At 40.0% G+C, this 13,166-nt stretch overlaps 1 protein-coding gene across 1 annotated transcript in view; it reads right to left on the bottom strand.

Annotated features, from left to right (window-relative positions):
* Positions 1 to 902: 902 nt before the first annotated feature.
* ENY2 (ENY2 transcription and export complex 2 subunit) overlaps positions 903 to 13,166 on the bottom strand; it is a 35,466-nt gene continuing 23,202 nt past the window's right edge. Inside the window, exons 3-5 of the mRNA XM_082258114.1 lie at positions 11,166 to 11,236; positions 6,613 to 6,687; positions 903 to 1,176 (exon numbers count right to left, since the gene is read on the bottom strand). Of these exons, the coding sequence (XP_082114240.1) occupies positions 1,100 to 1,176; positions 6,613 to 6,687; positions 11,166 to 11,236 (223 nt within the window). The 3' untranslated portion in view covers positions 903 to 1,099. The remainder of the gene's footprint in view (positions 1,177 to 6,612; positions 6,688 to 11,165; positions 11,237 to 13,166) is intronic.

Here is a 13,166-nt window from a genome sequence, read left to right as displayed (position 1 = left end):
AATATAGCAGCCTGGAGGACCTGCTGTTAGCAGTCATGCACGTCTGGGTCTGGCAGAGCAGCTCTAGCATCCGCGCTAGCTTGAATGCTCAAGCTTTCTGAACTCTCACCTTCAAGGGAGCACAGATCTTGCCACATTATACACGGTGGTCGGGTAGTTAGTAAAAAAAAAAAAAAAAAAAAAAAAAAGAAGGAGTGCGCCTCAGACAAGAGTCTTACCATGCTTTTGATCCACTGAGGCTATTTTAAAACACCTGCTCTTATGAAGTAAATATGGGGATTTGGTCACACCATATGGCCATACTGTGCTCAAGCCCACCACTACGTCAAAGTACCCCATTTTCAGTGGGTCCTACACTATTCATAGAGAAGATAATCCCACTGAAAATGAGGTACTTTGACATAGTGGTGGGCTTAAGCACAGTATGGCCATATGGTGTGACTAAATCCCCATATTTACTTCATAAGAGCAGGTGTTTTTAAATAGCCTTGCAAGATTTGAAAACTATTTTTTTCTGTGTATGTGTGCGCTATTATATTGTTCAATTTGTATATTGGTCTTTTAGCAGCACCAACCTGAGAATTGTGCGTTTAGGGTGTGCCCCCCAATATATTTTGCTTCTTTTCATCCACTGCACACCGCAGAAACCAGTGTAAGCACCATTTAGGATTGCTGCTTTTATGTGGATACCATTTACTCACTGTGGACTATGTTTTTAACCCCTTACTGATTCATTAAAGTGTCAATTGTATTTTGGATTGGCATATTAATACAACACTACTGCTAGAGTGTTTATTGCTTTGGCATGTAGTTGACCATTATGTGTGGCATTGGAATTAGTCCACAATTGGCACTCACAGCCAAGCAATTTATAAAAGACATCAGCACCATCATCTGGGTTGTTTATTAGGACACCATCTATATTCTGAAGGTGATTGTGCTGTGTATTGTGTGTTAATCTTAAGAAGTACAGACAGAAAAGTTTATGAATTTGGTGTGATTTTATTTTGTCAAAACATGCTACAAATTATGTAAAAAAATGGTAATGGAAAAAAAAACTGTGCAAAAGACATTTTCACATGTAAAACACAAAGGCTGGCTAGAGACTGGCATTCTGGGCTAGGAAGGCTCTTATCCTTTGTAGAAGTTCCTTCTTCACACTGTCAGGCACCAAGGCTGGAAAAGGAAAAACAATGATTAGTTATCATTTGAGAAGAGGAGGCGATCTCCGGAATAAAGCTTAAGCATTTGTTACTATACAGAAACATTGAATAGATCATTTTCAAAAGCAATTTGATAGGACAAAAGGCGTTGGCAGCCTGCAATGTGCACTCCTTCAGTTGGCCACTGGGCTGCCTATTAGGGCCATCAAATAGCCAGCCCATCGGTTACCTAAAGGAGCACACACGCCAAGCTTACAACGTTGGTACTTGTAAGATAGCAGAGTAGGTTTGCCAGCCTGCAACAGTGATGTTACTGCAGGATCTACATGTAAGAAACTTTGGGACAGATTAAAAAATAGGAGGAAATTTGACCTACCTGTAAATGTCTCATCTTCGACCACAGTACAAGAAACAGGACTGGTATTTACAGACCACGTACTGCTACCTTCAGGTTTTTGAACACTGGCAAATACTAATATACCCCTGCCCGCTCTGTTTTTTTGTTTAGCAAGCAATAAGGAGTGATCAAGACACACTGGCGAGGGACCAGTACAGTACTCTAATTTACAGGTAAGTAAAAATTCCTATTATCACAATTATACAATAAGCAGCTGGTATTTATAAACCATGGGAAATACTCAAGCAACAGAATTGAGGGGTGAGCTACTACTTTACATTATGGAACTGCCAACAAGTCCACAAGAAACACAAGGATTTAAAGAACCTGAACAGAATACTCAGATTACAGTTTGAAGCACCTTATGGTCAAAGCTTGTATCAGCTGAGACCCGAACTTCCACCCGGGAGAACTCCGAAAACATTTGAAAAGAGGACCATGTGGTGCTTTTGCAAATCTGTCCACTTAATGCTAAAAAGCCCGACAGCCCTGGTGGAATGGGCTCTGATGGGAAAGGGAGGAACATGTTTCTTAAGGGAGTAGGCCCTGGAAAGGAGTTGCCTGACCCCCCCTGGCAATGATGGGGCTGGAAGCAGGGTGTCCTCTATGAGGACCTCCAGTTAGAACAAAAAGGGACACAGTCTTGTGTTAAGCAGACCCCAACAGCCCCAAACACATCCAAAACAATATAAGACAGATGCAGCTCTACAAATGTCTGGGCAAAAACAGAAACATGGCATGAAAACTTTTTCTTATTATAGTAGTTTTAAAAAGAGTAAAGAAGGGCAAGCCCTTGCTAGTTCATTTGTTTTGCAGTCTGTGTATCATTTGGGAAATTTCCCTTCACTTCCTGTCCCAGAGCCGCAACAGGAGGTTAGAGGAAATTTACCAAAATGAGAGGAATTTCCCTCTTTGAAAATCTTACCTAGAAGATTTCCCTTTACCTCACAACTCTTGGATCTCCCCAATCTTTCCTTTCTGTAGCAGCGGTCACTAGTACAGATAGATCGGTGGATCTACCCCCACATACAGCAATATAAACGTGACAGAGGGTCTAACTCTTCTCCACCCTATCAATGACAACATACATAACGAAGAATAGATTTTGTACTTTTACTAAAAGCCTTCAATTTTCAGGAATCTGTATTATACATCTTCTGTTCAAAGGCTTTATTCCGGCTTTTATCAATTAGTAATAGGGCTTGTGAATGAACATTAAAACAGAATTGAACCCTCTCAATCAACATTAACTTACTTTAATCCTTATGCTGCTAGCATTAGTGAATAGATAGAAAGGTACTTGTTACTTATTTACATTTTTTTAACATTTCTCCGGTTGCTTTCTAGTTTCTGCCTAGGTCAAAATGATGCCATACATCCCAGGAGTCATCATGGAGATTATTCTTTTCTTTCATCTAGAGGAGGGGCTTTCTTAGCTAAGCCCACCTGCCAAAGCTAAAGGCAGATAGATTCCAGGAAGTAAATGCTATATGAAATCATCTACCCTTACTGGGCATGACTAGAAAAAGGTAGAGGGGAGTTTTTCAAAGTGATTTGTCAAATAAAAATAAAGCATGGAGACATGGATGGATGGATGGATGTGCTTACTTTGAATATTAAAATTAAAATAAATTAAAAATTAATTTAAAAGCATTTTTAGTTTGTGGTGCACAGATAAAGTTCTGCTTTAACTTTGTATGGTAACATCTACATGTCAGTGCACATATGGTATAATGCACGTTCTAAAAGCCCCTGCCATGGATACACACTTAAACAAATGCACCTCATCCTCTGTGCACTATAATGCATGTATTAACTGCTTGCCGACCGTATCACTTACATGTATGGCGGCAAGGCGGCTCTGCTGCGCGGAATCACGTACCGAGTACGTGACCCTGCACTTCCAGGTCTGGGATGCGCATGATTTTACACAGCGGGAGCTGATCTGCGGGTACCGCAGACTCGATGTCTACCGAATTTGCTAATCATTAGGAAGAGAGCCAGAACGGCAATCTGCCTCTGTAAACAAGGCCATCCTGTTACTTGGGAAGGTATGAATCCTGTGTTCCTCCATTGGATTAATGCCTTCCCCTAGTAAAAGCACCCACACAGTACACACTGGATAGGCACACAGTTAACCCTTTGATCGCCCCAATCTTAACCCCTTCCAAGCTAGTGTCATTAGTACAGTGACAGTGCATATTTTTAGCACTAATCACTGTATAAGGCTCCATTCACACAATCTATAGCCGCTTTTTTGTTGAGCGTTTTTGGAGCAGTACTATTTGAATGGGCTCCCTCCACTACAACATACATACAAACTTCTATAATGCATCACATTAGTCGGTGCTCTTCTTGAGTATAAAATATATCAAATAAAATTGGATGCAAACCCTCACCTATACCCCAGTGAAGTAAAAAGCCTCAGATGATACAAATCTCCCTACATACATTGTATTTGTAAATCTGCTGTCTTTAGCTTTCTAAAATGTTTAGAAAGTGAGCATCGTGTTAGAATTTTTTTCTTCCTGTTCCAGCACTGGTTGTGGAGTCTTGGCATGCACTGTGTGACAGCTTATTGGAGGAAAGGCACCTCCCCCCCTCCACATAGGCAGAGGAAAGAAGAAACATGCAGAGCTGTGCTGTGAATAGACCAGTTCTCTACTAATCCGTTTTTCGGACCCTCCATTCTTCTCTATGGAGTGGCAGGTGTAAATAAACTTATGTCTGTTTACACCTGCCTGCATCCAATCTGATCCGAAAAAAGAAATGGAAGAGGGATCCGTCTGGCTGGAAAAGAGGGCAGTCGGGTATAAACAGATAGCTGGTCTGTCTGCATACATCCAACTGTCCATAGAGCGGAGTAGGCTGTGTCTGTTCTGCATAAGTAGAGTGGGCACAGACCTGTCCTCTGCTCTGCTCAACGGGGGATCAGTGGAAAGAGCCCCCCCCCCCAGCTGAGCAAGACCAATTCCCCCTACTGAGCGAGACAGATCCCCCTGCTGAGCAAGAAGAGTCCGCTCTGTGTAAAAGGGGCCCAATAGTAGCAAAAATAGCATACAACATAAAATCGCTTCATAAAGCTCTAAGGTTCTGCTGTGAAGATTCCTCTGTATGGTAACTCATCTGGCTCATTCAGGTTTAGCAATGGGTTAAAATTCATGCATCTCTGATAGGTAAAGTGTGTTAAAATCCTGTAGGACTAATATTTTAAAAAAGAGGCAGCGGTAAAATACTGGAAATTCAAAAGATGTGATGCTACAACCTTGATAAAAATATATAGTAGGATAAGAAGAATTGCTTGCTCCAGGACTACCGCTGCACATGCCGTATAATAATATAGAAGGATGAAAGTCTTCTAACCTTGCTGTGTAATTAATTCTCCTTTTTGTCTAGTTGGAAAATTAATAAAGGTTCTACTGATTTTACTTGAGATTGCATCGTGTTTGCTTGATTTTCATCTTTCTGCATTATTGAGTGGTACAATGCACTGTAAAGGTATCAGCTGGTGGAAAAATGACTGGCAAGTGGCTGTGTGAAAATTCCACAGCATGACTACCGATTCGATAAGTCCAACTTATTTTCTCAAGGAATTTATGTGTCAGAAGTGACACTGTGGAACTGAATGACACTCACAGAGTGGTTTGAATTTAGAATGGCCTTTTTCACATTACCTGTCATTTTGCTGCCAGTGTAATCTACCTGAACTTGTTTTTGGTATCACTACCTCCTTATAAAATAAGTCCTACACAATTTTAACAAAACATTTTCACCTGTTGGCTATACTTTACATGTTATTTAACTCCTGGATAAACTTAACAAGCTAAATAGTTTACTAAAGGGAGAAATCTTCTCAACTTATGATATTGAGTACGGAGAGCTATTTTATGTTGCATCTTTGTCACAACTGGACTATGAATTCTCAAAAAAAAAAAAAAAAAAAAAAAAACTCAAAGGCAAGTGCAGACTGATACTTATTCTTTCTCCTTCACATCCAAGCAATTTTCTCACTAAAGCTTGTAGCTCTAAAAACAGGCCAAATCCCATTCATTTCAATGGCCCCTGTTCACATCTGAGCGTTCTTTTGCCTGAAGAAAAACACTTGTCATTCAAAAAAGTATGGTGTGAAATAAATTGGTGAGCTAAATCAAAATTACATCCAAAAATATAACATATTAGTGATGTTTTCAAATTAACTAAATCTCATGCATAAAACATAATAAAGTCCAATAGTCCAAAATGAATGTGAATCTTCCAATCCGTGATGATGTGAAGATACGAGATCAAGGTGTATAAACCTCCCCACATAAGAGTGTTTCAGAGCCCACATATAATTTATATCTGGTAAGAGGCTAGAGTGATTGTTTTGCACCTGATTTGTGAAGAGCACAGAATTTGCGGTTGGTGTCACAAGAAGAGTGTTGTTTTGGAAATTATTTATTGCACTTACCTTTCATCCGCCGGGTAAGGAGGAAATCCACAAGGTGGTGGGATTTCACATTTATTCATATGGATAGCACTTGTTTGATTTCTACACCTTGATCTCGTATCTTCACATCATCACGGATTGGAAGATTCACATTCATTTTGGACTATTGGACTTTATGTTTTATGCATGAGATTTAGTTCATTTGAAAACATCATTAATATGTTAGATTTTTGGATGTAATTTTGATTTAGCGCACCAATTTATTTCACACCATATTATTCACTTATTTCTGGTAGCAGCTTATTCACATATCAGCGCACCCTTTTACTTTTTTCATTCAAAAAAGTACATGAGCTTCTAAGAATGCCTAAATCTGTAAAATGCTTGAAATACATTTCTAAAATGCTTGTAAAAAGATGCAAAAATGCTAAAAAAAAAACAAAAAAAAAAAAAACAGTAAAATGCTAAGCTCAGGTGTGAACGGAGCCTAAACCAGATTAGCTGAGGGTTGCTTTAAACTGAAGCTGGATATATTATTTGTATCTCCTATTGTGTGTAGAAGTGACCAGTTTGTGTATACATCCAACTTGTACCATAGTGTACAGACTAAGGAGAAGACTCACCTCTGCCTTTGGGAGTAATCTCTGCAACCAGATCATCAACTGTTACATGTTCTAGTCCTTTCTCGTTAATTACATCTAAAAGATGGGGTAAAAATTTGTGTTAAAAGGAGTCACCAGTTTGAGTTCAGGAAACAGTAAGTACAGCAGGGAAAACAATGTACATCAGGACATATATATATATTTTTTTTTTTTTTTTTCAAAATTGTTGGTCTTTTCTTGAACATAGCGCAAAAAAATAAAAAAAAGTAGGGGTGATTAAATACCATTAAAAGAAAGCTTATTTATGCAAAAAAAAAAAAGACATTTGTTTTATTTGGGTACAGCGTCACACGACAATTGTAAGGTAAATTAACGCCGTATCGGAAAAAAAAATGGCCTTGTTATGAAGGGGGGTAAATCCTTCCGGTCCAGAGGAGGTTAAAGCATTGTACCTGAGATCAGGGTAAATGAAGGACACAGCTGTGTGGGTGGAGCCTCGCACTGCCACAGTGTTTTTAAATTGTAACAGTGGATGCAGGGAGAAGATCTGCACCCCCTGTCACAAATCGGGGAGCGCTGGCGGTGAGTAACTAGGAGCGCGTTACACCCTAAATATGGTTGCAACATGTAACACGCTCCTAAAGGTGGACTTCGCCTTTAACATGTGTGATGCAGTCGCCACTTACATATATGTGTACACCCAGGGCACACATTTGCATTTAGCGGTTAGCACATGGGGTGATGGGGTTATTTGTAAAATTTTCTTTGTTTTTTTTTTTTAATCTTTTAGAACTTCATGCCCACTGGGGCTTTTGTAAAAGTTTTTTTTTTTTTCTAGCAGGGGGAAAAGCCGCTTCAAAAAACACGCCTAAGCTGCATGTTTGCAAAGGCATTTATTTAGGCACATCAAGTGCTTGGGCGTTTATTTTGCAATATCAATTTATACTGGCCACTGAAATGAAAAACACTCAAGCGCTAAACACACAGTGCTAAGGCGTGGTTAGATGCATTAACACTCCTCAGCACCTAAAACGTCTCTCCTGAACAAGATTTTGGTGTGTTCAGATTTCTGCCCCTCTAAAAGCCTATCACTGCATGGACTCAAGCGGAGTTCCGGAATCAAAAACAACTTTGGGCCATCCGCTTGCTTTAAATGCCCTAAAAAACAAATGGATACTCCCGATTTTTTTTTTTCTTTACTTACCATGTTTTTGAAGAAAGTATCCTTACCTTCCTTCTACTTCCTCCCTCTGTGGCCATGGCCCGCGCCGTCTCTTCCTGCTTGCGTTGACTCCTGGGAGCTGAATGTCATCGCTCCAAGGAGTCAATGCGCCTGCACCGGCCCCGCTCGTCAGTTCCAGTGCAGGTGCGTCACTCCCTGCTAAACAGCTTCTGGGCATGCAGGGATGATGCGCCTGCACCGGAACTGACGAGCGGGGCCGGTGCAGGGCATTCTGGGACAAAGAGGACACGGAAGAGGACGCCCTGGCTTCAGCTGCACACCCCTGAGATGGCAGCGCTGGACAAGAAATCTTCAAGATAAGTATTTCTTCTAAAAGGTAAGTGCGACCTGGGACAGTTCAGAGGCTATCCATTATGAAATGTACTAGCCCTGACTGTCCCGGGGGTATTTTTATTGAAAAATTTTCAGAGGCTGAAAACCCGCTTTAAAGGACAGGAAAATTTTTTTTATTTTTTTTCTTACAAATAGAGCTTTCATTTGGATGTATTTGATCATCTGTGTTTTTTTTATTTTTTTTTGTGCTATAAACAATTTTGAAAAAAGAAAAAAATATATATATTTTTTACTTTCTGCTTTAAAACATATCCATTAAAACAACAAAAAAATAAAAAAAAAAATATCTTCATCAACTTAGGTCAAACCAAAAGGATTCTGCTACGCTTGTAGTAAAAAAATAAAGCATATATTGATTGGTTTACGCAAACGTTATAGCGATCAAAAACTATGGGATATATGCTGGAATTTTCATTTACTAGTAATGACGGTAATCAGAGGCTTATAGCAGGACTGCAACATTGTGGCGGTAAATCGGACACTGACTGACCCGTTTGACACTTTTTGGGAACCAGCAACGCGAATATAGTGATCAGTGCTAAAAATATGTACTGACACTGGCTGGGAAGGCGTAAACATCTAGGGCAATCAAAGGGTTAAATGCGTGCCTAGCCAGAGTTTTGGTGTACATTGTATTTTTAGGGAAGAAATTAATTCTAAGGGAAGAAATTAATTCTAGTCCCTGCTTTGAAGGAACACAGAATCCATTCCTTCCCCCTGTCAGAACAGCAATTTGCCTTGGTTACATAGACAGATCGCCATTCTGTGTTCTTTACCAACGATTGGTGGGTGCCGGAATACATCAAGTGCCCAGCACCCGCAGATCGGCTTCTGCAGCAAAGCATTCACAGCAGAAGTGCGCACACCCACTACAAGCAAAAATGTCAAATCACGTATATACACACACACACACATGATCTGGCGCACAGCTGCCACTCTGTAGCAATAAAACTGCTGTAGGGTGGTCAGCAAGTGGTTAACTAAGGCCGGCCATAGATGGTGCGATTCTCTTTCCTGCAACCATGGGTTCCAGGAAAGAAAATCACTTGACAACATCCAGGAATCTTCCTGCTTGGCTAGTTACAGTATATTAAGATTGGTGCTTGTGAATCACACAGCAGAAGCGTGCACAGAAGGTGACAGAAGACGTAAGTAATTAGAGAAACAGACAAATTTCAGTCTTTGAATTAGATTTTTTAAATTACGTTTAAAGATTGGTTATTTGACGGCAACCAAAAATAGTGTGCTTAGTTTAGCCCCTGGCTTACAGGTTTCCTTCTCTAAACCAAAGATCAGCAGGTTTATTATTATATAGGATTTATATAGCACCAACAGTTTGCGCAGGGCTTTACAACATGAAGGCAGGTACAATACAATTCAATACAAGAAGAATCAGAGGGCCCTCCTGGTTAGAGCTTACAATCCAAAAGAGAGTCAAGAGATACAAAAGGGGCCAGTATATTTAGACAGCTAAACTATTTAGTCCAGAACAATGTCAGGAAAACACACAAGATGTGCTTTGTAGCACTTTAGCAGCACAGTGTTTGCTATGGCATAGTTTACAGTGAATATAAAAAGTCTACACACCCCTGTGTGACTATCTTCACTGTGCTCCATGGTATATCTAATGCCTTGGAAATCCTTTTGTATCCTTCTCTTGACTGATACTTTTTAACATGAGATCCCTCTGAGGCTTTGGAAGCTCTCTGCCGACCATAGTTTTTGCTGTAGGATGCAACTAAGAAAATGCTGAACTTTATTTGGGGTTAATCAGAGACACTTTAAATGATGGCAGGCGTGTACTGACTCTTATTTAACATTAGTTTGAATGTAATTGCTTAATTTAATGTAACCTATAAACTGTACAACTCAGTTCTACAACAAACTGAAAACTTTTAGGTGGAAGTACAGTAAACCCCCGCTCCATCGCGGTTCAGTTTTTGCGGTCCCGGTATATTGTGTTTTTTTCTGTAATGTTATTTTACTATATAAATCATTAAAAATGAAATATTTTTGTGTTTTTCATAGCTCTTGCTATGTCTCTCAGTATCTTTTGTGTGTTTAAATGAGTTTCTATTGTTTTAAAAGTGTGTTTAAAGACCTTAAAATGCTTTTAAAAGTACAGTGACAGTAAAAAAAACATGCCTACAATGTATTTTAAATAGGGTTTTTCTATTTCGCGGATTTTCCCTTTTCGCGGCTGGGTCCAGAACGTAACCCCCGCAATGGAGGGGGGTTTACTTTAAGTGAAAATAAACTAAAATAATATGGTTACATAAATGTGCACACCATTAAACTAATACTTTGTTGAAGCACCTTTTGATTTTATTACAGCACTCATTCTTTTTGCCCACTCTTTGCAAAAAAACCTCAAAATCCTTTAGATCACCCCACAGATTTTCAATGGGATTCAGGTCTGGGCTCTGGCTGGGCCATTCTAAACCATTAATCTTCTTCTGGGGAAGCCATTCCTTTGTTGATTTGGATGTATACTTTGGGTTGTTGTCATGCTGAAAGATGAAGTTCCTCTTCATGTTCCATTTTCTAGATTTCAGTTTGTAATTCAATTGAGTTGTAGAGTTTATAGGTCACATTAAAAGGTGGGAAAAATTCTGAAATTATTTATGTTTTTCTCATTGTTTTACATTCCAAAAACAGGGGTGTGTAGACTTTTTTTATATCCACTGTATGTAAATACAAAATACATTTCTCATTTGTAGAAGTAAATATAAGATAAGGAAAGGAATGGAATTATTTGTGGTCTCTTGCTGCTGCCTCCGGCGGGGGAATGGATCACTCACATAATCTGCTGTTAGGTTTAACATCAAGAGCAACTGATATAAGGGTCCCTTAGCTTGAAAAGAATATAAAAAATGTATTAAAAAAAATACAGCGAACGTGTTTCGGGGGACGGGCCTCCCCCTTCTTCAGGACTAACGATCAGGAGAGAAACATACAAACATGCTTTGAATTTAGGCCTCAGAAAAACACTCCATACCTTTGCAGTGCGCCTTCAGCTGGTCTCTCCATCCGCACTCAATTAGTTTGGCTCTCAACAGGTCTTTAAGGCTAAAAGAAAAGGCAGAGAAAATCTTAAGTGTCCTATAAAAAGTGTGTGTTAAACATACAGGCATCTCCAACAACTTGTCAACTTATGGTAACCTCATACAAACAAACAGAAGTGTTACATGAATGTTACATGAACCACCAGCTCTACAAATCTTTGCAAGTATAAGAATAAATGTAGGTGATGGCTAATAGAGTCTGGCCAACCTGTAACTTGTGCACTATCGATGCGACAAACCAACTCTCCCTTTGCTGCCCTAGTTTTCCCCGTCTGTGTGAACTGGTAAGTGGACCCCCTGACACCAATAGTGGATAATCTTGCATTGAGTTGGGAAAAAAAAAATGCCATAGGAAGCATTGTTTATAAACTGCAATTCCCCGGCTTCTGAGTACTTCCAGTAGTTCCCAATTATAACAGAAGCACCCTCTCCTAACCCGCATGACACGAATAACTTATGGGTGAGCTTGCAAAATTCCTGCAGGCCATCTGCTGTGATGAGTGATCAGCAGAATCACCTTGGTCAATTCTTCATCTCCTTGAGTCCTTTTCCTTACACATGGTGTTTGGGAGCCAAGGCAGCAGCATTTTTTGCTAGGGCATAGTCAATTGAAAAGCAAGGGGGATAAATGAAGGTGTGTGGAAAACAGCCGATCCCCAGTTTGAAATACTTACCCACCAGTCTGCTAATAAACCTGTCTAACAATGTAGGTTGTCAATAGTCAATTGACTATATACAGGGATGGAGACACTGAGCAGAGCTCGCCAGTGTCTCACTTAAAGTCCCAAAATTGCCCATTTCTTGTTATTTGCTAGGGCATAAATCCATGTATATATATGAAGAAGGAAGAGGGGCAGGGATAGGCAGAGTTCTGCAGCCTAGTAGAGGAGAAATCAGGCCGGGATAACAATACTGCTTGGGATTTCTGTGGCGCTGGAGGCAGCATTTTCAGTAAACAGGAAGATAGGAGCTCATTGGATGCCTACAAAGATTACCAGGTTCTTTCCTGCACTTAAAGCATTATACATGGGGAACTGTGCACCATGATTTTTTTTTTATTTTGCCCAGACATATAGCTTAAAGCGGTAGTAAACAGCTGACTTTTTTTTTTTTTGCATACTAGCACATTATATGAAACTTACCTGAAAATGAAGCCTTCCAGATGAGCGCCGTCACCGCCGAAGGTGCTTCCATCTTCACACGGTTTTCCTTCCGGGTTTGCAATTCTCTGGCTGTGTAAGTGGCCTGGAGCCGCGATTGGTGCGGCAGTCACTGTTTATGACGCAGAATCCTGAAGGAATAGCCTGGTGGCTGTTCCCTTAGAGTGCCTGTGCTGGTGATGGCACTGGCTGCATGTACTGTAAATATCTCCTAAATGGTGCACATTTAGGAGATATTTACAGTACCTATAGGTAAGCCTTATTATAGGTTTACCTAGAAGTATAAGTCAGAGATGAAAGTTTACTCCCACATTAAGGCCCTATGCACACTGCTGCTCCTAAACTGACATTTTTGGGGTTATCAGCATTTTTTGCCTGAGCCTCCAATTGCACCTCAATAAAAGATGATGTGCTCATGCACACATAGATTTTAGAGGAGATTAGGGGCAGTCAAAGCTCCTTTCCTGAATGCAGAAGAATTGCGTTCAGGAGAGGAGGTTTTGGGTGTCTAAACAATTAGGGTTCAGGGTTTATTTATTTCAATGACCAGAATTAAATAAAATTCTGACCAATTAAATAAATGCCCAAACACTGCTAAACATGCCCCAACTGGTTTGAAAAGACGTAGCTTAGTTGATTTTTTTAGCACCAATTTTCTCCAATTAAGGAGAAACAGAGTTTTACAATGAACCAGTATGCACAAGGCCTAAAGTGAACCTTTCATGAAAAACGGGTCTGCTTTTCTGCCAGTCTCCATCTCCCAAACAAAATCAG

The sequence above is a fragment of the Pelophylax lessonae genome, assembly GCF_965119305.1.
Source record: "Pelophylax lessonae genome assembly, chromosome: 5".
NCBI classification, from domain to species: Eukaryota; Metazoa; Chordata; class Amphibia; order Anura; family Ranidae; genus Pelophylax; species Pelophylax lessonae.
This window is presented reverse-complemented; position numbering and strand designations above follow the sequence as displayed.